The sequence below is a fragment of the Amblyraja radiata genome, chromosome 22 (assembly GCF_010909765.2).
Source record: "Amblyraja radiata isolate CabotCenter1 chromosome 22, sAmbRad1.1.pri, whole genome shotgun sequence".
In the NCBI taxonomy this organism is placed as follows: Eukaryota; Metazoa; Chordata; class Chondrichthyes; order Rajiformes; family Rajidae; genus Amblyraja; species Amblyraja radiata.
Genome location: NC_045977.1, coordinates 31,258,035 through 31,285,865, shown reverse-complemented (window position 1 = coordinate 31,285,865; position 27,831 = coordinate 31,258,035). Strand labels below are relative to the sequence as shown.

Below are 27,831 nucleotides of genomic sequence, written 5' to 3'. Positions count from 1 at the left end.
TCTCTTCATCCTCCTCGTGTCTATTTCCGCTAATTTTTTTTAATGTTTCTCTAAGACTTTTGTGCAATGTATTTATGCTTTTACTTTGCTTTGATATATTTCTACCTTTTAATGCAATATTTCTGTTCCTTTTATTCCATCTTTTTCTGAGATTTGTTTGCATTACTGTGTTTCTGCATTTTTGTGGATTCATTCTTTCCGTGTCCCTGTCCTTTTTCCAATTACATGTCTGCCTTTTCGTGCATCTTTTTCCGCGTCTTATTCTGTCCTTTCCCTCAGCTTTTTGCTTTCTCAGCGTCGATGTCTACACTATTTTCAGACTCTTTTACATTTTTTTCCTGTGCCTGCTTCTTTGTCTTTCTATGGGCTATCCCATGCACTATTGGGTCTTCGCCAAAGTTAATTCTGGGTGATAAGGATTTTAGAGACAGTAGCTGTCGATGCCCTCAATAGAGCTACATGTTTCTGAGGTGCAAACTTCCTCTTGCCTGACTTCAGTTGACTGAAGATGACTCTTCAAAAGGATCGGTTGGACCCAACAGTGAGGATATCATTAAGCTGGCTGAGCGTCACATCACACTAAAGTATTCTCATGGACAGCAAAAGAAGGAATAGAACATTTTAACAAACTTTTCATATATTTTGCTTGACACAAAATTAATGAGATTTATATTGAAACTTTTAAATAATTAAAAGTATTTATTTTTTAAACACATTAGCAATGAGAAAACATAAATGAGGAAGTGACAATATACATATGGAAATAGTTTTTATATTCCGATGTTGCATTAATGATGGGTGAGTAAGCCAGTAGGAGACTGCTATTTCTGTGATTAAGTCTCACCATTGGTGTCTTGCAAGGCTGCATTCTCAGCTGCTTACTATACTTCCCATATACTCCCTGTACATGAACAAGTAGCGAACCGTAGTTGGCCAGACCTCAAAAATGCAAAAACTGGGTTAAGAAAGGAGACGGAGAGCTTAGCACGACGACCTCTCCCTAAACGTCAGCAAAATGGAGCAGCTGGTCATTGGCTTCAGGAAGCAGGGTGGAGTACCCACCCTACCCAGTCTGTATCAATGTGGTGAAGTTGAGATAAGTGTTTCAGATTCCTCGGTGTTTCCTAGGTATCACCAACAATTTGTCTAGGTCCAATCGTAATAATGCCATGGCCAAGAAAGCACACTGATGCCTCTACTTCCTCAGGGCTATGGAAATTCATCATGTCTCCAATGACTCGTACCAATTTCTACACATGCACCATAGAAAACATCCTGTCCGAATATATCACAGTTTGGCGTGACAACTGTTCTGCCCAAGACAAGAAATTGCAGAGTTGTGAACACAGCCTAGCCCATCGCATATGCCAACCTTTCTCCATCCCATCTACATGCTGCCTCGAGAAAATAGTCAACAATAATCAATGAGATCTTATACCCAGGTTATTCTCCCGTTGGGCAGAAGGTACAAGACATCCTTGAAAGCATACATTGTAGATATTAGAACAGCTTTTTCCCCTGGTGTTAGACACAAGAATGGTTCTCGCATTCCCTATGGATAAATTCCCAATCTGCATTATTGTGGCGGGTATTTATTTTCATCAAAGCATTGTCTAAAGCTGTAACACTACTGCTCTGTTTATTTTCCCTTTTGCACTACCTGATGTACTCATGGAATGATTTGCCTGGATAGCACACAAAACATTTTTTTCACTATCAGTACACATGACAAAAATGAACGTCTATATAATTTTGCTAAAGATGCCACTTTTGGAGTACTTTACAAGAGAATAGTTTGTCAAAAACCTGCAGTTCACTTTTCACAGATTTGCAGAGAAAGGCACATTTACAACATGGTCCATGGTGGAGCGGAATAATGACGAGGTCTCCCTCATCAATGGCATGTTTGCCCTTTCAATCAGCACGCCTGCTGAACCTTTCATTATCCCCACCACAATTGAGAGCTTCAGTTGGAGGGAACACTCCACAAGTACTCTGCATTAGCCCTTATTCCCCTCACTCTTCCCTCTCTCTACATTCTGTCCCTTCCCTCATTCCCTTCAGTCGCTTTCTGGCCCTCATCCCTTTTATTACTCTTCCACTCTTTTTTTCAAAGTTCCCTCGCCATTTCACTCCTTTCTCATTTCTGCCACTCTCCCCCTTCTTTCAACATCTCGCTCCCCTTCTCTTTACCTCTAACTTGATCTCTCTCTTCTTCCCCACCCGCACGTTTATGTTCCTCCCCACAAACCTGTCCTTTCCATCTTCTTCCTCTCCCCGCTTCTCCCAGGCACGTGGTTTTTGGTTCAATTTCTCTGACACTAGGTGGTGATCGCTGACAAGAAGCCACACTTGCGACTTAGACTAAACCAATTCCTGGTAAACTTAACCATTATTATTGGAAGGTCCAGAATATACTATTTTTTGAGAAAAGTACTTTTATAAAAAGCACCCAACAAGTATTTCCAATATTGTTTCATGTTTTAAAGATTACCAAGCGACTACTTGACTCAAGGGCTCCTTCTTCTGGTCAGTAAAGACAGTTCCATTAAGAGCATCACATTTCTTGGTTTGCTGTACTCAAAATATTTTGGGAAACGCCGAAAACTTTCTCTTAAGACTGCGGTCTTAGATTTTAAATTCAATCTGTTTACATGGATGTTGGCTTCAGCATTGATTGGCAAAGAATGTTCAACATAATTTACTGAATGCAGGTATTAGAGTGGCATCAGGCAAGCAGGTTACTGGACATAGATGGGTCGAAGGGCCGGAGAGTATTTTCTCTTCCCTATATTATCAAATTTCTTAAACCCATCTTCCTTTATTTATGTTGGTAATCTGTTAAACCAGAATAATGACATAGTTAGACTTAAAATGCTGGAGTAACTCAGCGGGTCAGGCATCATCTCTGGAGTAAAGGAATGGGTGATGTTTCAGGTCGAGACCTTTCTTCAGAGTCTGATTTCTTAGTTAACGTACACTAAATCCTACGAGGCTCATTCACCGCCGACAGTCCGACACCGTCGCCTGGCCCAGGTCTGGCTTCATGTAACCCTCCCAGGAGGGTAGAGAGAGGGAAGCAGATTCAGTGTCGGGCCTGGTCCCCAGTGAGTGGCAGGGAGTTCCTGGCATTCCCGTTTTCCCGGAACGTTGAGCAGGAAGGGCGAGGACTGCACTCGAATCTCGGGGATCGGTGGGAAGGGGTGCAACAAGAAGTCTGGCCCATCGGCAAGGGTGAAATTATAAGCGGCCCAGTGACTTTTGCTTGGTAACACCTCGCCACTCGCTGTGAAGGTCTGGTTGCCGGAGGCCATGTATTCTGATGATTCAATGCTGCACGGACTCACTGGTGGCAACAGGGGCTCCAAGCTCCGCTGCCCACCGCTGTCCCATTCGCTTTCAGCCCAGGGCTTGGCCACACTGCTGCTGAAAGTCTGGTAGCCGGCCGACCCGCTTGCCTCACTGCCAAGCCCAGGACTCAGCGAGTATGTGGACAGCGGGGGGCCTCCATCTCCGTTGTCGGCGAAGGGACGGTAGCCGCCTTCCTCCTCCGCCCACTGGTCCTTGGCCAGGCCGTTGAACAAGGAATATCCCGGTGCGCCCGAGGGAACCAGCGACAAATTCCCGATGGGCAGCGGGAAAAGGGAGGGCAGGTCCGTCAGCACCGGGAAACCGAAGCCCGGGAAGTGTGGAAAAGGGTTCTTCTCTTCGCACCCGGTGCCCGTCATCATGTGTTGAGAGGCAGGGTCACCGAGCGGCTCAGCCAAGCTCTCTCCAACCTTGCTCTTCCCCCTGAACAGAAAACAAAGAGCACAACTTTACAACTTTTCATTCAAAACACCCGAACATAGAAACATAGACAATAGGTGCAGGAGTAGGCCATTCGGCCCTTCGAGCCTGCACCGCCATTCAATATGATCATGGCTGATCATCCAACTCAGTATCCTGTACCTGCCTTCTCTCCATACCCCCTGATCCCTTTAGCCACAAGGGCCACATCTAACTCCCTCTTAAATATAGCCAATGAACCGGCCTCAACTACCTTCTGTGGCAGAGAATTCCAGAGATTCACCACTCTCTGTGTGAAAAATGTTTTCCTCATCTCGGTCCTAAAAGATTTCCCCCTTATCCTTAAACTGTGACCACTTGTTCTGGACTTCCCCAACATCGGGAACAATCTTCCTGCATCTAACATTCAACATTCAACAGGTCGGACTCGTTTCCAAGGCTGTGCCTTTGCATCCCGTGGACATCTATCTGTGGAAACAATACTCCCTCAACCTCCATAAACAGTCCCTTGAGTAAGATTCTCCAAGTGAGATCGATGATGGCTCAGGCAGATTCGGTACCGAACATTCAAAGTGCCTTTTACAGTTGAGCGCAAAACGAAATCTGTCATAAATACCAGGCGGGTCTCAACAGGAGGGAGCAACAAAGAGAACTCTTCAGAAGAAAAGGGTAAACATAGGGGAAAAACAAGTTGTAGACAAAGGTGCAGTGGTGGTGCAGCGGTAGAGTTGCAGCCTTACAGCGCCAGAGACCCTGGTTCGATCCTGACTACGGGTGCTTTTCTGTACGGAGTTTGTATATTCTTCCTGTGACCTGCACGGGGTTTTCTCTGCGATCTTCTGTTTCCTCCCACACTCCAAAGACGCGCAGGTTTCTAGGCTAATTGCTTGCTCTGAAAGGAAATTGTGCCTAGTGTGTGTAGGACAGTGTTAATGTGCGGTGCGGGCTCGGTGGGACAGCGGCCCAGTTTCCGCGCTGTGTCTCTAAACTAAAGAGGTGGGCTGGAGAGAATGGAGGGAAGATCTGCAATAGGGTGGAGATGGACTGATCAAAGATTTACGTTCCCTGGGGCCTTTACACCAGGTTGATAAAGTGATCCTGCCAGGAGTGGCGAAGTTTGACCGAGGTTGATGTGCAGATCATGTAGTGTAATTGGAAAGCAAGATCTGAGGAGATTGGTTCAAGGCCTCGAACAGCACCAGGGCAACTCACCATGGTATTTCTGTCATGCACGAGATCTTCTCCACTTTGCAGTCATCAATCTTGCTCTCACTGAATATGAATCCATTCACCTGAGTCACAAAAACAGGCACAATTTAGGCTCGGATTCTGGGTAAATTGGGCGGAATTAATTAAAGTCATCAGTCTACAACTTACAACACATTTCCTGCAATTTAACAGTGGCTGTCCCTCCTTCCTCCATTGCAGAAGAGGTAAGAGGACGTATCTGATGATGGGACAGGCTGTGAGGGTGAGCGAGGGATGGGGTGATACCTGATGATGGGCCAAAGTGTTCATAAGGTCCAGGAGCAGAATTATACTATTCGGCGCATCACGTCTACTCCGCCATTCAATCATGGCTGATCTAACTCTCCCTCTCAGCCCCATTCTCCTGCCTTTGCCCCATAACCCCTGACACCCGCACTAATTAAATGTGGGTGAGGGCATTGGAATGGACTGGCTGTGTGGTTAGGTTAGGGAGTAGTGGTCCTATATGGGACAGGCTGTGTGGAGCAGGGGGTTGGTATCTGGGAATGGGACAAGCGGTATGGAAAGGGAGGGGTGGTATCTGACGGGAGAGGAAGGGTGCGGTTGCAGCCCAGTCCACTGGGGTGGTGGCTGGTGTTCACCTACAAGGTGGGGCTAATAGTGATCAAAGCTGTACCGATACGATACCTGGGGTTTGTTGAAAGTTTGCTTCGACACCGAGCTCTTCAGGGGCGATGGAATTTTCTCCCACCAGGACTTCTTTACCCTAGAGGGGAGATGAGACGAGACCGGGTTAACACTGATGTGCTCTCCCCTCCCTGTTCCTGCTCCCTCTGCCGTTATGATGGACACCACCCATCGTATGCAGGGCCTTTAACCCACCAACGTCTGGGAAATGGGAGGGGAGAGAACGTTGTTGGGGCCCACCTCGTGGTCACTTCTCAGGCTGCAGGGCGGCCGGCCAGCATCAAAAGGGCCCACTTCATCCCTAGAGGTATCGCTGCTCTGAACCGGCCCTGCTGAGTGACCCCACCCCCATGAACTGTCTCCCTTGGATGGTCACGTCGCACATCGACCCGGCACTGGCCTATTTCCACTTTATACTGTTTTACTGTTTTATAAATCATGTTTCTCTGGGTATCTAAATGTTAGTTGTTTAAGTTATGACATTGGATGGAAGCTGCATACCAAATCTCGCTGCACCTTTGTGCAATGACAATAAAAGATATTATTATATTATTCTGTTATCACCTCTCAGTCAAGCTGAGCTGAAATGCGGCCATAGGTTTTCCAACCTCTTCTCCTCAGAATAGGTCATTTCCACCAGAGCTGGCAGCTAGCCAGGGTCCTTGCCTAACCTGATTTTTCTTTTAGGAGCTCATCACATATGCCGACGTATACTCCATTGAAGTCCCACATGTGTGTGGTGGAGAGCACACTGACTGGAGAGCACATCATGGCCTGGTTCGGCAACTCGAACACTCAGGAATGAAAGAGATTACAGAGAGCGGTAGAACACAGCTCGCTCCATCACATGCGCTGACCTCCTCACCATTGATATTGGTGGAGGTACAATGAAAATCTTGCTTGCGTTGTCACAGGAACGTAGGCAACGCACAAAACATAAACTACACATGAATTCTGTTGCCGAGGCAGGGTCAAGGTTGTGGAAGAAACTTATTTGTAGGGAAGTAGCTTCAGGCTTCTATACATCTGCCCAACAGTAGCAGCAAGATGTGTCCATGGTCTAGACTGAGAGGATCCTTCATGATAGGTACTGCCGCCTTAAAGCAGCACATCATCAATATGGATTTGATGGTGAAGGGCTGTGTCCACGATGGACCCCAGTCTCTGCCGTCAATGCTTTCCAATGTGTTGGAATTGTCACCCCAGGCCATGATGCAACCAGCCCAGATACTTTCTACAGTACATCTGATGAATATTTTTGAAGTATTCAACGATTTGCAGAATCTCATTAACCTTCTAAGAAAGTATAGGCGCTGGCATGCCTTCTTCACAGTTGCCTCTATGTGACCAACCCAGGACATTGGAGATGTTAGCATGCAGGAATGTGAAGCTAATAACTCTCTCCACTGCCAACATACCAATGAAAGCTGGCACATGGGGTCTCCTATATCTACCCTGTGCTTTCCCAGCCCTGGGAGTGTGTGACGATACCATGTAGAGGGAGCTTTATTCTGTAACTAGCCAAGAAGGGTCCTGACCTGAAATGTCACCTATCATGTTCTCTATGGATGCTGCCTGACCTGCTGAATTACCCCAGCACTTTGTGCCTTTCCTGAGCTGTCTCTACCTTGGGAGTGTTTGATGGCAAAGGATGGATCGAAATGTTACTCTGCATCGAAAGTCTGATAAGCACTTACCTCTGGAAGCCATAAAAGCAGAGAGCAATGGGCAGTGGGATGCAGATGCACACAAGGGCAATGACTGTGGCTGAAATCCAATTCGACGAATCTGAAAAGAAAGGTCTGGATGTTAAAATACAGGATATTGAAATGACAATTCAGTGTGGGGGGGGGGGGGACTGCTCTTTGCTAAAGGGAAAATTATAGCACGGGCAAGGAAAGAGGTGGTGAGGCTATCTCCACGTGTGGGGTCACAGTCCATCAGCTCATCTGGATCAGTTGAAACGTGACCTTCCTCTCACCATCTCACTCATCTTTGGGTTAAACAATCTAATCCTTCAACCAATTCATTTGAATCCGGATTCACTAATTCAATAACCTTACATATGAAGGCCAAAAGGGCCTTCCTGTTTACCATCCACATCTCTTTATTTTATAAACCATTCCTAATCTCCTCTTCTCTAACAACAGCCCCAGTTTATCCCATATCTCCTAATACATACAGGTCTTCAGCTTGAAGTCAGATTCCTCTTGCACCTTCATTCCAGCAGCCTCCGCACAGTTTGATTGAAAGATATTGAAAGATATAGCATGGAAACAGGCCCTTCGGCCCACTGAGTCCATGTTAACCTGGACACACTAATTCTATTGTTGTCCCATTTTCACATCCACTTCCTGCCAACCAGGGACAATTTATAGAGGCCGATTAACATACACACCTGCACATGTCTATGACTCGATGACATCATTGGGGCGTGGGAGGAAACTGGGTCACCCAGGGGAAACTACGGGGTATGAACTACACACAGAAGTACAAAGTGAATTTACAGAAAACTCTGCTTTAAGTGTCGAATAGGTCAGGAGGACACATTATTGGCAACAATGCTGAATACAAGATTCAACTGTCATCCTTTAAACTGTACCTGACCAGATGACTTGCAAAATTTGGCATTGTAAATGCCTCAACCGGATTCTCTGGTAACACATTCAATATGCATACCATCCTATGAGTGAAGAGGATGGAACATATGTGTTGTGTATATAGTACGGTTCCCAGGTTCCTGTTAAAGAATTGCCCTCTCATGTTAAACCAATGCCATCCAGATCAGTCTGAAGAAGGGTCTCGACCCAAAATGAAATCAGTCTGAAGAAGGGTCTCGACCCGAAACATCATCCATTCCTTCTCTCCACAGATGCTGCCTGTACCCCTGAGTTACTCCAGCTTTTTGTGTCTGCCTTCGATTTAAACCAGCATCTGAAGTTCTTTCCTAGCCATCAAGGTCTTGATTCCCCAATCTTGGGAAAAGTCTCTGTATTCCTTCCTTTACCAAGCTAAGTCCCACATTGTAACTTCGTCTGAAATACATGTGGATGACATCGATGGCGCAGCAGTAGAGTTGCTGCCTTACAGCGCTTGCAACGCCGGAGACCTGGGTTCGATCCCGACTATGGGTGCTGTCTGTACGGAGTTTGTACATTCTCCCCGTGACCGCTTGCGATTTCTCCGAGATCTCCGGTTTTCTCCCACACTCCAAAGACATACAGAAGACATACAGACTTGTAGGTTAATTGGCTTGGTGGAGTATTGTGTGCAGTTTTGGTCTCCAAATTTGAGGAAGGACATTCTTGCTATTGAGGGAGTGCGGTGTAGGTTCACAAGGTTAATTCCCGGGATGGTGGGACTGTCATATGTTGATAGAATGGAGCGGCTGGGCTTGTATACACTGGAATTTAGAAGGATGAGAGGGGATCTTATTGAAACATATAAGATTATTAAGGGTTTGGACATGCTAGAGGCAGGAAACATGTTCCCGATGTTGGGGGAGTCCAGAACCAGGGGCCACAGTTTAAGAATAAGGGGTAAGCCATTTAGAATGGAGATGAGGAAAAACCTTTTCACACAGTGAGTTGTGAGTGTGGAATTCTCCACCTCAGAGGGCTGGGGAGGCCGGTTCTCTGGATGCTTTCAAGAGAGAGTTAAATAGAGCTCTTAAAGATAGCAGAGTCAAGGGATATGGGGGAAAAGGCAGGAACGGGCTATTGATTGTGGATGATCAGCCATGATCACATTGAATGGCGGTGTTGGCTCAAAGGGCCAAATGGCCGACTCCTGCACCCATTGTCAACTGTATAAGTGTAAATTACCCCTAGTATGTGTAGTATAATGTTATTGTGCAGGGATCGCTGGTCGGTGCAGACTCGGTGGTCCGATGGGCCTGTTTCGGCGCTGTATCTCTAAACTAAACTAAACATCAACCCTGCTAACCTCCTTGATCCTTCATGCTGTTCTCTCAAAAACCTAAGTCAAGTGTAGCCTCCTCTACCCTTAACGTGCTGCGTTGAAAGTGATGGTGCAACAAAATTGGCCACATTGGAAATTCAAATCAAAAGCAGAAAGTGCCAGAATGGCTCAGCAGGTCAGGTGGTGTCAGCGCAGAAGAAGTTAAGTTGAAGTTCAGGTCAAGAGCTTCTAGACTTCATAGAGATATGGCACGGAAACAGGCCCTTCAGCCACCGAATCTGCACTGACCAGCGATCTCCGTACACTAGCACTATCCTACTCACTGGGGAAAATTTACGATTTTTACCAAAGCCAATTAACCTACAAACCTGTACGTCTTTGGCATGTGGGAGGAAACTGGACCACCCGGAAAAAAACCCTTGCGGTCACAGGGAGAGCGTACAAATTCCGTACAGACGGCACCCATAGTCAGGATCGAACCGGGGCCTCTGGCGCTGTAGGGCAACAAATGTGCCACTGCACAGCCCTTTTGCAGAACTGCAAATGGAAGCGGCCAAACGTGTTTTGAATTACAGAGAGGGGTGGGGTGGAGAGGGAAGGTTGACAAGAAGATTGGCAAGATAACAATTAGCTTAAATGTTGGCACGCAGAGGGACAAAGGAGCAAATTGAAACAGAAAGCTCCGGTGAGGAGGAGGAATCTTTGGTTACTAAACCAGTTGCATTGTGTACTGGGTCCAGTTTGCTGCAATGATGCCAGATGGAAGATGAGGCTAGGCCATTTGCCCCCTCTTCCTCTGCTCCCCCATCATGGTTGATGTTCTCCCTCAGCGCTCACGTTCCTGCATTAACCCTTTGGTCCTTGATTCCCCTATCATCAAAAAAAAAATCTAGAATAGCTGATCGATATTTTAACCCTATGGACCATGTGTGCCATGTCCCATACCCCTCACTTCCACCAGTCCTGTGTCGCGATGCGTCTGAAATTTCCACACAGCCCGAGATATTAGATTGTGGGATTTTGAGTTGTCACTACATATAGCAGCACTTTCAGTTATACAGCAGCTTTAACATTAGACATTCTTTGCAGGATTGTCATCAATGCAGGGCGGCACGGTGGCACAGCAGTAGAGTTGCTGCCTCACAGCACCAGAGACGCGGGTTCGATCCTGACTACGGGTGCTGTCGGTACGGAATTTTTTTATTTCTCCCCGTGACCGTGTGGTTTTTCCCCCGGGTGCTCCGATCACCTCCCACATTCCAAAGATGTACAGGTCTGTAGGTTAATTTGGCTTCGGAAATTGTAAATGCTCCCTAGTGTGTAGGATAGTGTTAGTGTACATGGATCGCTATTTGGCGCGGACTTAGTGGGGCCCTGGTACTGCGCTGTATCTCTAAACGAAAGCCAAATTGGGCACCATTTGCAAATGACAGCAAAGAGCCAAAAGCTTGGTGAAAGAGGTATTTCCTTAAGGAGCATCTTTAAGGAGGAATGCGAGATGGAGAGGTCTGTGAATGGAGTCTCTGAGTTCAGACCGTTGGCACAGCACCAGCGATGCATGGATTATTTTCTAGGATGCCCATAAATCATGGGCAAGGGAAATAAGAGCTGGGCAATGCGTACACCACCTACCATAACTCCACTGGCACTCAGGGCTCCAGTCGCTCCACACACCATCGTAGTAGAATGTTGGCCTGCATCGGACCTTCATGTGGTAGGTGTAGCCGGGGTCCAACAGGTTCTTCAGCACCATCATTCTCTGCTTGGTCGACGTGAAGACCTACGTCAAAACCACCAACAACAGCAGAGGTTGGCCAAAATTCAACCCTCACAGTCTCCATCAGCCCCTGCCCCACACTTGCGCCCAGCACATTAATTCCTGCACACACTTATCATTAGTTTCCAATAAAGCGCCCATTATGTGGCGACTATTTGTATACCTTGGGTATGCAAGCAAAGTATTTCACTGTGACTTGTCACATGTGGTAATAAATTCATTCATTCATCTCTCTCACCATTAGTTTACTGTCCAACAGTCTGAGTTAACAACGGTGCTGGCTCGAAGGGCCGAATGGCCTCCTCCTGCACCTATTTTCTATGTTAACCACTGGGTGAGTGCATCACGCAAGGCAGAGCAGTCACTACCCAGACTCTTCAGCCAATTGTGCCAACCTGGCTTCCCTCCCCCACCCCCACCCCCACCCAAGTCGCACCAGCTTCTCATTTTCACCCAACAAACAGCTAACAATGGCCTGTTTCTTTTATCATTGTTACTTTTTTACAAAGCTTTCATTCATTGTTCTTTATCTCTCCACATCACCGTCCTTATCTCTCGTTTCCCTTATCCCTAACCAGTCTGAAGAAGGGTCTCGACCCGAAACGTCACCCATTCCTTCTCTCAAGAGCTGCTGCCTGCCCTGCTGAGCTACCCCAGTTTTTTGTGTCTCATTCCTGAACTCATGCAGCCGTTGAGATATATTCCAACATCTGCATTGCCTTCTATTTAGTTCAGTTTAGTTTATTGTCATGTCACGTCAGCTGCAAAAGCCGCACGATGTTCGACTTGCCCCGACCCGGGGTCAGATCGCCCAGCGCAGGGGAGCTGAGATTTCCCCCTCCCCCAATGCAGGAGCTTGATCGCCCCGACGAGGAGGCCTGCCGCGAACAGGTAAGATCGACCCGTCAACAGAAGGTTAGAGGCCCCCCTGCTATATTTAAGAGGGAGTTAGATGTGACCCTTGTGGCTAAAGGGATCAGGGGGTATCGAGAGAAGGCTGGTACAGGATACTGAGTTGGATGATCAGCCATGATCATATTGAATGGCGGTGCAGGCTCGAAGGGCCGAATGGCCTACTCCTGCACCTATTTTCCATGTTTCAACATACTGACGATGCTGTTGGGGAGGGAGTTCCAGCCTCTCGCACTCCTTGCTTCCTTACTCAATCTCTGTCATCATCCTATCGTAGACCTTTCTTTGCAACCTCTCCTAACCTTCCTGCTTCTCAGTGTCTTAAAACCGACCATTCCTGATGAAAGGTTTAGTTTAGTTTAGTTTATTGTCACGTGTACCGAGGTACAGTGAAAAACCTGTGTTGTGTGCTAACTAGTCAGCGGAAAGGCAACACGCGATTCCAATCGAGCCGTCCACAGTGTACAGATAGGTGATAAAGGGAAGAATGGATAGTGCAAGATAAAGTCCAATTAAAGATAGTTTGAGAGTCACCAATGAGGTAGATAATAGCTCAGGATTGCTCTAGTGGTTGGCAGGATGGTTCAGTTACCTGGAAGAAACTGTCCCTGAATTCATCCATCACATTTATTCAATTCTTGCTATTGAGAGAGTGCAGCGAAGGTTCACTACATTAATTCCCGGGCTGGCGGGACTGACATATGATGAAAGAATGGGTCGACTGGGCTAAAATTCACTGGAATTTAGAAGGAATTTAGTGGGTCTTATAGAAACATATACATTCTTAAGGGGTTGGACAGGCTAAATGCAGGAAAAATATTCACAATTTCTCAGGGGTCACAGTTTAAAAATAAGGGGTAGGCCATTTAGGACTGAGATGAGGAAAAACTTTATCATCCAGAGTGTTGTGAGTCTGTGGAATTCTCTCCCACAGAAGGCAGTGGAGGCTAATTCACTGGATGTATTCAAGAGAGAGTAAGATATAGCTCTTGGGGGTAATGGAATCACAGGGAAAAAGCAGGAACAGGGTACTGATTCTGGATGTTCAGCCATGATCATACTGAATGGTGGTGCTGGCTTGAAGGGCCGAATGGCCTACTCCTGCACCTACTTTCTATGTTTCTATGAATCTGGAGGTGTGCGTTTTCACACCTCTATATCTCTTGCCTGATGGGAGAAGAGGGAGTGGCCAGGGTGAGACTGATCCTTGTGGCCTTGCCGAGGCAGCGTGAGGTGTAAATGGAGTCAATGGACGGGAGGTTGGTTTGTGTGATGGTCTGGGCTGCATCCACAATTCTCTGCAACTTCTTGCAGCCTCAGATGCACAGGCACTTGACACTGATTGGCACTTGAAACATCTCCTTACGCCCCTGTCCCACTTAGGAAACCTGAACAGAAACCTCTGGAGACTTTGCGCCCCACCCAAGGTTTCCGTGCGGTTCCCGGAGGTTGCAGGTGGTTGCCGGAGGTTGCAGGTAGTGGAAGCAGGTAGGGAGACTGACAAAAACCTCCGGGAACTGCACGGAAACCTTGGGCGGGGCGCAAAGTCTCCAGAGGTTTCCGTTCAGGTTTCCTAAGTGGGACAGGGGCATTAGTTTCTCTTTTCACAAAATCTGTCTGACCTAACTATTTTAAGATTAGGTCATTTGCAGGATTGTGTTTTTGTCCCTGGGAAGACTGAAACAACAGATTTAAAGGATGCCGACTCTGAAGTTGAACCACGAACCTTCCAATTTCCTCCTGTCTTCATACAAGCAACTTGATACTCCAGAGGTGTCTGAATATTTCCACCTATGTACCAGTCCACCCAGGTCAGAAATGCCTCCTTGTCCAGCGACGTGTTAACTCTGAGGTTGTACGGAGCCAAAGGTTTGACTGGAAAAACAAGTGAGACAATAATTGAGGGGGAATGACAGAAGCACAATTAAGCTGGAGCTAAGAAAAATAAGCATTTCACAAACAGCTTACATAGTTTAAAAACACGGATGCAAAAATGGATCCAGTCCCTCACTCAATTTCAACCCCTGCCTTCCGCCCCCCCCCCCCCCCTCCCCACTGCCTATCGTCTCCTGACATGACCTGTGGCCTCCATTCCAGCATTCAGCCCCAAACTATTGTAGCCAGAGGCTCAGAGGGCTCAGTCAACTGAGGAAGGGCTCACAATATTTGCCATGGTCTCAATGTTTGACTCTTGCATATTTCCCACCGTGTAGAAGGCGGCCGCTCTGCCCATCGAGACTGTGCCGGCTCTGACGCCTCCGCTTCTCTCCCTGTAGCTTATTCAATCTCACCTGCCCACCTATCAACTCCGCCCACCAACACAGGGAGGGGGTGGAGGGGGGCGTAATTTACCGTGGCCGATTAGCACTGACCTCCCGATCGGTCCATTTTTTGTGACGTAGGAGGAAACCGGAGCACTGGGAGGAAATCTATGTGGTCACAAGGAGAACTTGCAAACTCCACACAGACAGCACGTGCAGTCAAGATTGAGCCTGGGATGGCTGGAGCTGTGGGGCACCAGCACTACCTGCTGCACCACTGTGGCATCTGACTGGTTCCTTTCTGTGTGGATATCAACTCCAATGTACCTCCTCTTGCCAGTCGGTCACCCATGAATACTAACTCATTGGGCAATGACCCAGAATTAACCCCTGGAGCACAGCCAGGTAGTTGCATCCAAGCACAGAGCAGTGACACTCCTGTAGCGGCAGAGCCGCAGCCTTATGCCCCTGTCCCACTTAGGAAACCTGAACGGAAACCTCTGGAGACTTTGCGCCCCACCCAAGATTTCCGTGCGGTTCCCGGAGGTTGCAGGTGGTTGCCGGAGGTTGCAGATAGTGGAAGCAGGTAGGGAGACTGACAAAAACCTCCGGGAGCTGCACGGAAACCCTGGGTGGGGCGCAAAGTCTCCAGAGGTTTCCATTCAGGTTTCCTAAGTGCGACAGGGGCATTATTGCGCCACAGGCCCGGGTATGATCCAGACTACGGGGGCTGTCTGGACGGAGTTTGTACGTGCTCCCCGTGACCTGCGTGGGTTTTCTCCAGGATCTCCGGTTTCCTCCCGCAGTCCAAAGAAGTATTGGTTTGCAGCTTCATTCATTTGGCATAATTGTAAATTTTCCCCAGTGTGTTTAGGATAGTGTAAGTGTGCACGTTGGTCAGCACGGACTTGGTGGGCTGAAGGGCCTGTTTCCAGGCTGTACCTCTAAACTAAACATAAAATAAAGTTGAATCCATACAAGGGGTAATAACACACCAATAACTTTCTGCATATGCTAGCACCAATTCACAGAGTAGCAATTTGTTTAAAGTGATCAGGACAGTCTTCGACTTACTGGTTTTTGAAGAATTGATATCTTTGGAGAGGTTCAGATGTCGTTTGCAGTAGACGTTTATCTTATGGTTAGTCATAACTTGCAAAATTTGCTCCTTGAACTTGCCTTGGCAAACCGAATCCGGAAGATCAACAATATCTGTGTTGCTAAAGAAGAAAAAGAGGCACTGAAATATATATTTTTTCATTTAGAGATACAGCGCAGAAACAGGCCGTTCGGGCCACCAAGTCCGCATCGGCCAGCGATCCCCGCACATTAACACTATCCTACACACACTAGGGACAATTTACAGTTATACCACTCTAATTAACCTACAAACCTGTACGTCTTTGGAGTGTGGGAGGAAACATGAGATCTCGCAGAAAACCCACGCAGGTCATGGGGAGAATGTACAAACTCCGTGGAGACAGCACCCGTAGTCAGGGTCAAGCCCGGGTCGCTAGCACTGTAAGGCAGCAACTCTACCGCTGCACCACCGTGCCACCCATGTGTTGCTGCACCTATTCTTTTTTGCCCAAGTTCCTGGAGCGTCAGACCCAAGTCCGCCCTGTTTCAGTTTGAGCACTGCTCTCCTAGTTGGGAAATGTGTCAGTTAAGACATTACCATCTCCTTTCAGACAGGCACAAGGTTTTCAAAACTAGAAATCAGACAGGACTTCCTCACGGACCGACAAAAGTGAATAGTGAAAGGCCTGGATAGAGTGGATGTGGAGATGATGTTTCCACTGGTGGGAGAGTCTAGGACCAGAGGCCGCAGCCTCACAATAAAAGAATGTACCTTTATAAAGGAGACGAGGAGGAATTTCTTTAGTCAGAGGGTGGTGAATCTGTGGAATTCTTTATCTCAGCCGGTTGTAGAGGCCAAGTTAATGGATATTTTTTATGGCAGAGATGGATATATTCTCGATTAGTACGGGTCTCAGGGGTAAGAGAATGGGTTTGAGAGGGGAAGATAAATCAGCCATGATAGAATGGTGGAGTAGACTTGATGGGCCGAATGGCCTAATTATGCTGCCTAGAACTTATGAACATAAAGGTTTCTCTGGCTTTCATTGATACCAGAAGGCATTTGCATTGGGGGATTGAGTACAAGCATGAGCATGTAATGTCACAGATTTATGGGCCTTTGGCCAGGCTCCATTCGGAGTACCACGTACAATTCTGGTCACCGCATCGCGGGACGGATGTGACGACTTTGGGGAGGGTGCAGAAGAGGTTTACCAGAATGTTGCCTGGAATAGGGAGGGTATTAGCTCCAAGAGGAGGTTGCAAAAACTTGTATTGTTTTCTCTGGGATTCCAGAGATTGGAGGGGAGACCAGATAGAAGTATATAAAATAATGAGAAGCATAGATAAGGTAGACAGTCAGAGCCTTGTTTGGGGGTGGATAGGTCAAAGACTAGAGGGTTTTGCGTTAAAATGAGAAGGGGATAAGACGTGCGGGGCAAGTTATTTACAGAGGGTGCTGGGTGCCTGGAACATGCTGCCAGGGATGGTGGTGGAGGCAGATATGACAGTGGTGTTTAAGAGGCTTTTAGATAGGCACATGGATATGGAGGGAATCAGATTATGTGCAGGCAGATGAGATGAGTTTATCTTGGGATCATGTTTAGCATGGACCTTGAGGGCTGACAGGCTTGTTCCTGTTCTCTGCTCTATGAAATATGCTCATGCTTTCTTACCTCAATCAGTTGCTTCAACCTGTATTGAGCTCAGTTGCATGGGTGGATAAAATTGTAACCGGCAAAGGGCCAACTGCAGAGCAATGGGAACGGAACTAACCTGGCCTGCTTAAACTACATTGAAGACTTGGCTGGCAAAGGTGCGATTGAGCAATGGGTGGCCTTTAAGGTGGAGATGTTTGAGGTGGTGACTAAGTAGATTTCAATGAGAAGTTAAAGGCACATAACCCCTAGGATCAGAGAGACTGAGATTAAACTAGAGAAGTTTTTTTTAAAAACTTTTGGTAGGTCATTAATACAAGTAAAAATCAAGTGGATTTCCAGGGGAAGTTAAAGCCAAAGAAAGAATGTGGGGAAAAGCTCTGCGGCAATTCATGGGATATCAAAAAATTACACAATAGGTATACGAACAGGACAGGGATTGTGAGAGGAGCAGCCAGGCCAGTTAGAGATCAAACAGAATGTCTACTCCTACTACTGATTCAGCCAAATAAAAGTTTAGTTTACTTTAGAGACACAGTGCAGAAACAGTATCCCACCCACCAAGTCCGGGCCGACCAGCGATCCCCGCGCACTAACGTTATCCTACACACTCCAGCCGCGATTTACAAATTTACCTAAGTCAATTAGCCTAGAAACCTTGTACGTCTTTGGAGTGTGGGAGGAAACCGGGGAACCCGGAGAAAATCACGCGGTTCACGGGGAGAACGTACAAGCTCCATACAGACCGCACCCGTACTTGGGATGGAACCTGGGTCTCTGGCGCTGTGAGGCAGCAACTCTCCCGCTGTGCCACCCTGCCACCCCGGTGCATAGAGTAAAGAGAATTTTCTTAATTTTATAACAGACTGTTCCAATTCTGAGGGACGTGGGAGGGACAGATGACTGTATTAAAGGTCCACACAGGACATTGTGTGTGGGTGGATTAGTTGTACATTAACTGACGTAGGTTGATTGGCATGATTCATCAACCACACTTACCTTTGTATTGTATAACTACCAGGAAGGGAATGCTGAGGTGTGTAAACAAAAACCTTTACATCACCTTTACAAGCAGAGTGTCTGGAGCCTCAGCTAGAGCAAGATGCGGTCGAAACACCAGAGATGCTACAACCTGAGGCAACAAATAACCCGCTGGAAGAACTCAACGGGTTGAGCTGTATCTGTGGGGAGGGAGGGAGGGAGGGAGGGAGGGAGGGATGGTCGACGTTTCAGATCAAAACCCTGCGTCAGGACTGAGATTGGGGAGGTGGAGTAGTGAGACAGGAGCCTGAGATGTAGGGTGGACAGAGGAAGGGTGAAGGCAATTTGATGGGTGGGGAAGGAGAAGGGCGAGTATGAGATTTGGGATGGGCGGGAAAATGGTGAAGAGTTGCTCCTGGAGAGGTTATAGAGTCATAGAGTGTGGAAACAGGTTCTTCACCCCAACTTGCCCACACTGGCCAACATGTCCCATCTACACCAGTACCACCTGCCTGCGTTTGGCCCATACCCCTCTAAACCTGTCCTATCCATGTACCTGTCTAATTGTTTCTTAAACGTTGCGAATGCACCTGCCTCAACTACCTCCTCTGGCAGCTAGTTCACACACCCACCACCCTGTGTGTAAGAAGGTTACCCCTCAGGTTCCTATTAAATCTTCCCCCTATCACTTGAAACCTATGTCCTCTGGTTTTCGATTCCGTGCGTTTCCCCGATCTATTCCTTTCACTATTTTGTTACCTGCACTTAAAAGAGTTTAAATCCCTTGGAAGAGGTGGGATGCTTCCCAGTTTACTGAGTGAAATGAAGGGGCAAATTCCAGAGGCCCTGAGTGGTGTCCGAGAACAGGAAAATTATAAATATTACAGCCTTGTTGAAAAAGCTAAAGACCAGTCAATGTCCACAGCGGGGAAAGGTGTAGAAACAATAGAAAGTACAGGATCAGAATTGGGAAGCATAGTTACCGCTTTGTAGCGCCAGAGACCCGGGTTCGACCCTGACTACGGGCGCTGTCTGTACAGAGTTTGTAGTCCCCGTGACCACGTGGGTTTGCTCCAGGTTCTCTAGTTTCCCTCCACACTGCAAAGACGTACAGGCTAATTGGCTGGGTTGAATTGAAAATTGTCCCTGGACAAGTGTGAGTGTGCGGGGCTCGGACTCGGTGAGCCAAGTGTGGAATGATTAAAGCAACCCAACAAAGATTTATTAATGGTAAAATAAGCCCAACTAACTCAATAATCATTGGATGAAGTAACGGAGTAGGTCGATGAGGGGAGTGAGGTTGATGTAGCACGTACGGACTTCCACACTGTTGGCATCAGGATTGAAAGCCATGGAATAAAATGGGCTGTAACGTCATGCATTGGAAACTGGTGGCAGGAAACACCAGGGTGGTTTCTCAGACTTGCGGAAGTGCCCAGTGGAGTTTCCCTGAGGTCACTATTAGGACCAGGGTTTGGACTTTGCTTCAATTTTAGTTAAGAGATACAGCACGGAAACAGGCCCTTCAGCCCACCGAGTCCACGCCGACCAACAATCCCCGCACATTCACACTATCCTACACACACTACGGACAATTTACATTTATACCAAGCCAATTAACCTACAAACGTGTACGTCTTTGGAGTGTGGGAAGAAACCAAAGATCTCAGTGAAAATCCACGCAGGTCACAGGGAGAACCTACAAACTCCACACCTGTAGTCGCGATCAAACCTAGGTTGCTGTAAGCGCTATAAAGACATGTGGATTTGTAAGTTAATTGGCCTGTGTAAATTGTTCCTAGTGTGTAGGGAGTGGATGCAAGTGTAGGGAGTGGATGCAAGTGTAGGGAGTGGATGCAAGTGTAGGGAGTGGATGCAAGTGTAGGGAGTGGATGCAAGTGTAGGGAGTGGATGCAAGTGTAGAGAGTGTAGAGAAGTGGGATAACATAGAACTAGTGTGTGAACGGGTGATCGATGGACAGCATGGATACAGCAGGCCGAAGGGTCTGTTTCAGTGTTCTACCTTTCAATCAATTCAAAATGAATAGCCACCTTCTATGCTCTATGTCTCTTTAGGTCTGCCGGTACTTACTTGTAAAATTTCAATGATGAATTCCGATAGTAGAGAACACAATCAGTTGAACAGTTTGTGTCAGGTGTGACGGGCCATCTGCAGGTCACCTCGTGGATGTAGTCATTGAAGCACTCAAGGTCCTTTAACTGGTCAGCCTCATGGCCTGTCAATGAATAATAGTGTCAGTCAAAGGTAATTCTCACTTGACGCCCTGTTACAGAAGTCACCAACCCAACCCGAAACGTCACCCGTTCCTCCTCTCCAGAGATGCTGCCTATGCTACTGAGTTACTCCAGCATTTTGTGTCTATCTTCGATTTAAACCAGCATCTGCAGTTCCTTCCTAAACATGTTGTCAACTATTTATGTTCTCCAGAAACGCTGCTTGACCTGCTGAGTTACTCCGGCACTTTGTGTCTTTTTTTTGTGAACCAGAATCTGCAGTTCCTTGTAATCAGCACAATGATACAATTTTTAGCTTTTTAGTTTTAGAGATACAGTGAGGAAACAGGCCCTTCGGCCCGCCGAGTCTGCACCAACCAGCGATCCCCGCACACGAACACTATCCTACACACTAGGGACAATTTACAATTATACCAAGACAATTGGCCAACAAACCTGTACGCTTTTGTAGTGTGGGAGGAAACCGGAGATCCTGGAGAAAACCCATGCAGGTCACGGGGGAAACGTACAACCTCCATACAGACAAGCACCCCTGGCCATGATCGAACCCAGGTCAAGAACTTCAAATTCCTGGCCGTGCACATTTCCGAAGATCTCTCCTGGTCCCAGCACACTGATGCAATTATAAAGAAAGCACATCAGCGCCTCTACTTCCTGAGAAGATTACGGAGAGTCGATATGTCAAGGAGGACTCTCTCGAACTTCTACAGGTGCACAGTAGAGAGCATGCTGACCGGTTGCATCATGGCTTGGTTCGGCAACTTGAGCGTCCAGGAGCGGAAAAGGCTGCAAAAAGTTGTAAACACTGCCCAGGCCATCACCGGCTCTGACCTCCCCACCATCGAGGGGATCTATCGCAGTCGCTACCTCAAAAAGGCTGCCAACATCATCAAGGACCCACACCATCCTGGCCACACACTCATCTCTCTGTTGCCATCAGGTAGGTACAGGAGCCTGAAATCTGCAACATCCAGGTTCAGGAACAGCTACTTCCCCACAGCAATCAGACTATTAAACACAACTTCAAACAAACTCTGAACTATAACCGCCTATTGCACTTTATCTGTTCATTTATGTGTATATATATGGTCTATGGTATATAGACACACTGATCTGTTCTGTATTTATGCCTACAATATTCTGTTGTGCTGCAGCAAGCAAGAATTTCATTGTCCTACCTGGGACATGTGACAATAAACTCTCTTGTAAGGCAGCAACTCTACCGCTGCACCACTTGTCGATGATGTGCGCCCCTTGTAGATGACAGTGAGACCCAGGACAGACCCGGGCAGCACGCCACAATGGCATCTATTGCCAGTGGTAGAATGTTTACGTTCAACAACTTCAGTTGTTCAACTTTCCAGCATTTTCATTTCTGTCGATCTTTCCCAATTCCTTTGAAATGCAATATTATAAATCTGTGCCTTCATTTCCTGCAACTTTATTGTCTCACATTCCCCTGTCCTCCACTCCATCACCTCTGATCCTTCCCCTTAGACATTTCCTCAGATCATTTAGTTTAGACTTGAGATACAGCGCGGAACCGGGCCCTTTGACCCACCGAGTCTGCGCTGAACAGCGATCCCCGCACACTAACACAATCTTTTCCAAAGCCAATTATCCTACAAACCTACGAACTTAAAGTCAGTTTCTCTCTAGTACTTATGGTTCTGCTGAAGACTCTGAAACCTGAAACAATGCTCCACAGATGCTATCTGGCATGCTGACAATAGACAATAGGTGCAGGAGTAGGCCATTCGGCCCTTCTAACCAACATCACCATTCACTGTGATGATCCACAACCTGCTCCTGCCTTCTCCCCACATTCCTTGACTCTGCTATCTTTAAGAGCTCTATCTAACTCTCTCTTTAAAGCATCCAGAGAATTGGCCTCCACTGCCTTCTAAGGTAGAGAATTCCACAGATTCACAACTCTCTGGGTGAAAAAGTTTCTGTGAAGCCCAGTGGCAGGTTAACCACCACAGTCCACAGGGTATCAGCACCCCAGGCGAAGCACAACCAAGTGCTGTCCCACCAACGGACTCGAGTCCAGAGCCCGACCAGCCACAGTCAGCGGTAGAGAGGACGATGGAAGGAAAAAGCAGTCACTGGCTGTGGCTGAAGAGAAAAGATGCTGTCTGGACTGCCACGTGACCATCTAGAGGCTAACCATAAGACACACACCCAGGGCTGATCACCCTGTGGTGGGCCTGCCTCGACTGAGGGTGTCTTGTGATAAAAGGCCGAAACACCCAGTGATGTTGAGGTACACAAATGAAGATGTGTCCTGATTGGTAGCAAAATCACCTAGTGGTCACCCCCAAGAATACCGGGTGTCAGTTGTGGTGAAGAACCTTCGGGATTGTAACATCCAGTCCTACTAATCAATATGCACAAAACCATCGGTTAAATGTTATAAAATAAAGACATCATTAATAGGACGCAAAACAAATCATTACTGACCTTGACCGAGGCATAAGCCGATGAGTAAAAGGTGCCAGATCACCATTCCTGCTCCTCTAGTTTGTGTCACCAACGGCAATGAGGAAAAGACACTGGATCACCTTGCCTGGTCCTCTCTAGCAGGTGATATGCAAGCAGCCAGCCATTCTGTAAGGAAGGAACGCAAAGACATAAAGAACTGAAGATGCTGCTTTACAAACAAAGACACAAAGTATTGGAGTAACTCAGCAGGTCAGGCAGCATCTCTGGAGATCATAGATGGGTGATGATTTGGATCAGGACCAGTATGAAGAAGAGTCCCTAGCCGAAACAGCATCTATGCATTTTCTCCAGAGATGCCACCTGACTTGCTGAGTTACTGGAGAAAGCACCTTTCAATCCATCAGTATTTTAATTGAAATTCAGCATGAAGCGTTTTAAACTTTTTGTAAACATCTGTTGAAGCAGAGAAAAGAGTGAATTAGGCAGAGGAGTAAACTTGTCAGGCGGAAAGTTACTTGTTCGGAGAATCTATGTCACACCAGACTGATTGCAGTAGGGGCAGAGAAAACTGGGTGAGAGGTGAGGGTGGGGCAAAGTCTGGCAAGTGAGCAAAGTCTGGTCAACGCGAGTTGTTTTTAAATGTGCTATACAAATAAAATTGATTGATTGATTGAAGTAAGGTCATAAAACATTAGGTAATAGGAGCAGAATTAGGCCATTTGGCACATCAAGTCTACTCAAGTAACTCAACTTTCTTCATTTACTCGTTTTCTTTCTTCACACACTATATATTTCACACCTTTCATATATTTCACATCTTTCTATCCTTTACTATCTAACTTATTTTTCCTATTCTAATCTTTTTTCAATGTATTATGAAAATATATATTAGGCACTTTGGTGCCATATGACTGTACTTACTTCTAATAAAATTAAAATAAAAAAGTCTACACCACCATTCAATCATGGCTGATCTATCTCTCCCTCCTAACCTCATTATCCTGCCTTCTCCCCATACCCCTAACACAAGTAATCAGTGGGAAGATAAGACACAAAAAGCTGGAGTAACTCAGCGGGCCAGGCAACATGGGGGGGGTGTATGCTGCCCAAGTTGAATATGAGGAAGGAACGTTTTGTAAATTACTCTGCCATTATGCTAGATTCCCAGGATATTCGATCTATTTTACAGTCAATTAATAGTTTTCTCAAGTGTTGTAATGCTACAAATAAGGCAGTGATATGCAGGCAGTTCCCAACAACAGCAAGGTGAAACCTATTGCTAAAGAAAGAACTGCAGATGCTGGAAAAATCGAAGGTAGACAAAAATGCTGGAGAAACTGGTGAGGGGTGAGGCAGCGTCTACTCACTTGAGAAATCAGTTTAAAAATTTTACACAACAACCTTACTACCCAAGGTACATAAAAATGCTGGAGAAACTCAGCGGGTGCAGCAGCATCTACGGAGCGAAGGAGATAGGAAGGGTTTCGGCCCGAAACGTTACCTACCTCCTTCGCTCCATAGATGCTGCTGCACCCGCTGAGTTTCTCCAGCATTTTTGTGTACCTTCGATTTTCCAGCATCTGCAGTTCCTTCTTGAAACCTTACTACCCATGTGTCCCCAAGACAGGACCACAGAAGCTGCATCAATGCAGCAACGTTGAGGGTCATGGTTCGCTGTCGGAGTCCAAGGAAAGATGATAGTGATAGAGATAGTCTGAAGAAGTGTCCCGGCATGAAACGTCACCTATCCATGTTCTCCAGAGATGCTGCCTGACCCTCTGGGTTACTCCAGCACTTTGTGCCCATTTGTGTAAACCAGCATCTGCAGTTCCTTATTTCTACTGATAAGGGGGAATAGACAGATGATGTTTTGGGTTGACACCCTATCTTTAGATCATGCAATGTTGCCTCTCTGACGGTGCAGTGAACCCTTAGTAAAGCTCTTTCCACAGCTCAATATTCCCCCAATATTTACAGTCCAGAAATAGTACTTCCTGAGTCAGACACTCACACACCTAGTGAGACCCAAGGAAGGTTCTGCTAAAGGTGTTGCATTCTTTCAGTACAAATGGCTGCATGATGGTGCAGCTGGCCCAGTGTCAGACCTGGGTTTGATCCTGACCTCGGGTGCTGTCTGTGTGGAGTCTCCTTGTGAGCGTGTGGGTTTCCTCCAGGTGCTCCGGTCTCCTCCCACAGCCCCAAAGGCAAAAAGGGGATGCAGGTATATAGGTCTCGGTAATTTGTACCGAGAGTGTAGGGAGTGGGTGAGAAAGAGGAATAACATAGAATGGGTGATTGACAACTGGCGTGGGCACGATGGGCTGAAGGGCCTATCTGAGGAATGGTCTCGACCCAAGCGTCACCTATCCATGTTCTCCAGAGATGCTGCCTGACCCGCTGACTTACCCCACCCTTTGGCCTGTGTCCGTGTCGTATCTTTCAGTTTCACCCCTCAATCAAAATGTTGCAACTCTAAGGCAGGCCAGAGGCTGGGTTTGTCGCAGTGATTACCCCCTCAAGATTCCCATTGCCCGAGATAGACGCAGTGCTGGAGTAACTCAGCGGGTCAAAGAGTATCTCTTTGTAAATCAGTCAGATCTGCGGGAGTACCCCCCTCAACACTTGCCTTGAAGGGTCCATCATCCCTTCAGCCCTGCTATTGATCTAGTGGGTTACACCCCGTCGTTCCTAGAAGTGTTTAAGAAGGAACTGCAGATGCTGGAAAATCGAAGGTACATAAAAAAATGCTGGAGAAACTCAGCGGGTGCAGCAGCATCTATGGAGCGAAGGAAATAGGCAACGTTTCCTATTTTCTTCGCTCCATAGATGCTGCTGCACCCGCTGAGTTTCTCCAGCATTTTTGTGTACCGTCGTTCCTCGACCCTGCCTCTCCGAGTGGGCAGCGTTCCCTCCTCGTTTACACTGCACTCGATACTGGCCTCCCTATTGCAGGAACTGAACTGCTGCTCCCGTTCAGCGCGGTCTTCCTCTCGCCCCTGTATTCCCCGGGAGGGTTTCTCCAACATTGCCGCCCCTGCCCACGCTGTCAGTTCCCCGTTGCAGCGCTAGAGAAAACCCCGACGACTTCACAAAAGGGATAATAATACGTTTTAACGATCACGTTCTGGTATAGTGTGAGGGGGGCTCACCCACCTGGGTCACTCAAACGAAAGTGAAAAATGACAAAACAAAAACTAACACAAGTGGCATCAAACTTTAAAATATATAAACTAAAGATCGATGTCCTGTACGTGTTTTAACATTGGCGACTTACTGAACATTATGGCAATGAGGACATCGCTCCCTGTTTGTAAAGCAAGAATAAATTCCGAGCAAAACGATGAAATCAAATCTTGTCTCTCTCTCCCTCCCTCTCTCCAAACCCATCCAAGTGAGACCCTGGTGTGAAACTGACCTGGACCATTGAGGGTGTGTATGACCCCGCTCGCCAGGTGTGTGTCCGTGCGAAGACTGGTCTTGTTCGAGGAAGTTAAAATATTTTTGAGAGACGAGAGAAAAAAAAGTGAGTTGTGCCGGGGAGATTTGCATGCTCACTTCCCCATCCCCGCTCTGCCAAGCCACATCGACACTTGAGTCAATACATTGCGTGCCTGGCCCGGAGATTTAACTCTTTGTGCGAAGATAAACATAAAACAAGCTGGAGTAACTCCGCGGGACAGGCAGCATCTCTGGAGAGAAGGAACGGGTGACGTTTCGGGTCGAGACCCTTATTTGTGCGGCTCGTATAGGAAGCGGCGGCGCCCTTGAGTCAAGGCAGCGAAGGGGGAGGGAGGAGAGAGGGCTGGTCTTCAGGAGTTTACAGAAGTTAACAGAGAATTCAGGAGTTAACAGAGAAGGCGGCGCCCTCGAGTCATGGCAGCGAAGGGGAGGGAAGAGGGAGACAGGGCTGGTCTTCAGGAGTTTACAGGCAATGCTGGCTTGTAGTTAATTCCCGAACGCCAATGAGTAGGCTTGACATTCACCGCCACTCTGACAGCCCGATGACTAATTCACTGTGTGCGTAAATGCTGACTGGAAATCACAGACTTTACCAGAAAAGCGACTGATTCACCCCGCAGCTAACCCCTCTCACTGCTTTCATCTCGTGTTTCACCTCATGCCCTCACGGGCTGCAACGAACCCACACGTTCATCTGTCCCACACACTGGCCGCAGCAAAAAAGACCATTCGGCCCATTGAGTCTGTGCCAGGTCTCAGAGCAATCCAATTCCCAGTCACCTGCTCTCCGCCAGGTCCGTCTCCCCACCCCACCCTCGTTTCTCCTGCCGCCGCCCCAGGGGTCCAGCATTTTGTGTCTAGCATCGGCATAAACCAGCATCTGCAGTTCCTTCCTGCGTTATTTGCAGCATGCCAGCCCACTCGTCTTTGTGGGATGTGGGTGGAAACAGAAACACCCGGAGGAAACTCGTGCCGTCACGGAGAGAGAACCTGCAAACTCCACGCGGACAGCACCGAAGGTCAGGATTGAACCTGGGACACACCGTGGCATATTAACTGCTGCACTGCCGATCCACGCAGTGATCGAGGTGGCGTTGTGGTGTGCCTCAGTGATACAGGTTGCACTCCCCCCTCGATACTACACGTGCTCCACCTTCAGCTCGCTCTGTTTCTCAGTCATGACTTGAAAGCCCAACTTTTGATCAAAAATCAGTCATCTGCCCCTCCTGTCCATTCTTGTGTGTTTGTGTGATTGCACTTCCTTGAGACATCTCGGGAGATTGTTCTTATTTAAAGGCACTACTGTGTGCAAATGCACACTTGGTAAACCTGAACTACAGTAACCTCCACAAACCACCATGCAACTGCCTAATCCAGTGAAGCAGCAACAAAGGGA

The 27,831-nt window shown here is 47.3% G+C and overlaps 1 protein-coding gene across 1 annotated transcript; it reads right to left on the bottom strand.

Annotated features, from left to right (window-relative positions):
* Nucleotides 1-684: 684 nt before the first annotated feature.
* Nucleotides 685-26,863, bottom strand: il4r (interleukin 4 receptor). The gene is made up of 10 exons (XM_033040912.1): nucleotides 26,392-26,863; nucleotides 22,995-23,141; nucleotides 20,368-20,512; nucleotides 15,631-15,776; nucleotides 14,022-14,170; nucleotides 11,239-11,386; nucleotides 7,383-7,473; nucleotides 5,686-5,764; nucleotides 5,002-5,081; nucleotides 685-3,792 (listed from the first exon to the last, which is right to left on the bottom strand). The coding sequence occupies exons 2-10, from the start codon at nucleotides 23,038-23,040 to the stop codon at nucleotides 3,045-3,047; spliced, it is 1,632 nt and encodes a 543-aa protein (XP_032896803.1). The 5' UTR covers nucleotides 23,041-23,141; nucleotides 26,392-26,863; the 3' UTR covers nucleotides 685-3,044.
* Between the last annotated feature and the right edge of the window lie 968 nt (nucleotides 26,864-27,831).

Coding starts and splice junctions, on each gene's coding strand:
- il4r (XM_033040912.1), bottom strand. CDS start 23,040: ATGGTGATCTGGCACCTTTTACTCATCGGCTTATGCCTCGGTCAAG. Junction 7,474..11,238: donor TGAGTGCCAGTGGAGTTATG/GTAGGTGGTGTA, acceptor CTTTCTTTTCAG/ATTCGTCGAATTGGATTTCA. Junction 5,765..7,382: donor TGCTTTTATGGCTTCCAGAG/GTAAGTGCTTAT, acceptor TCTCCCCTCTAG/GGTAAAGAAGTCCTGGTGGG.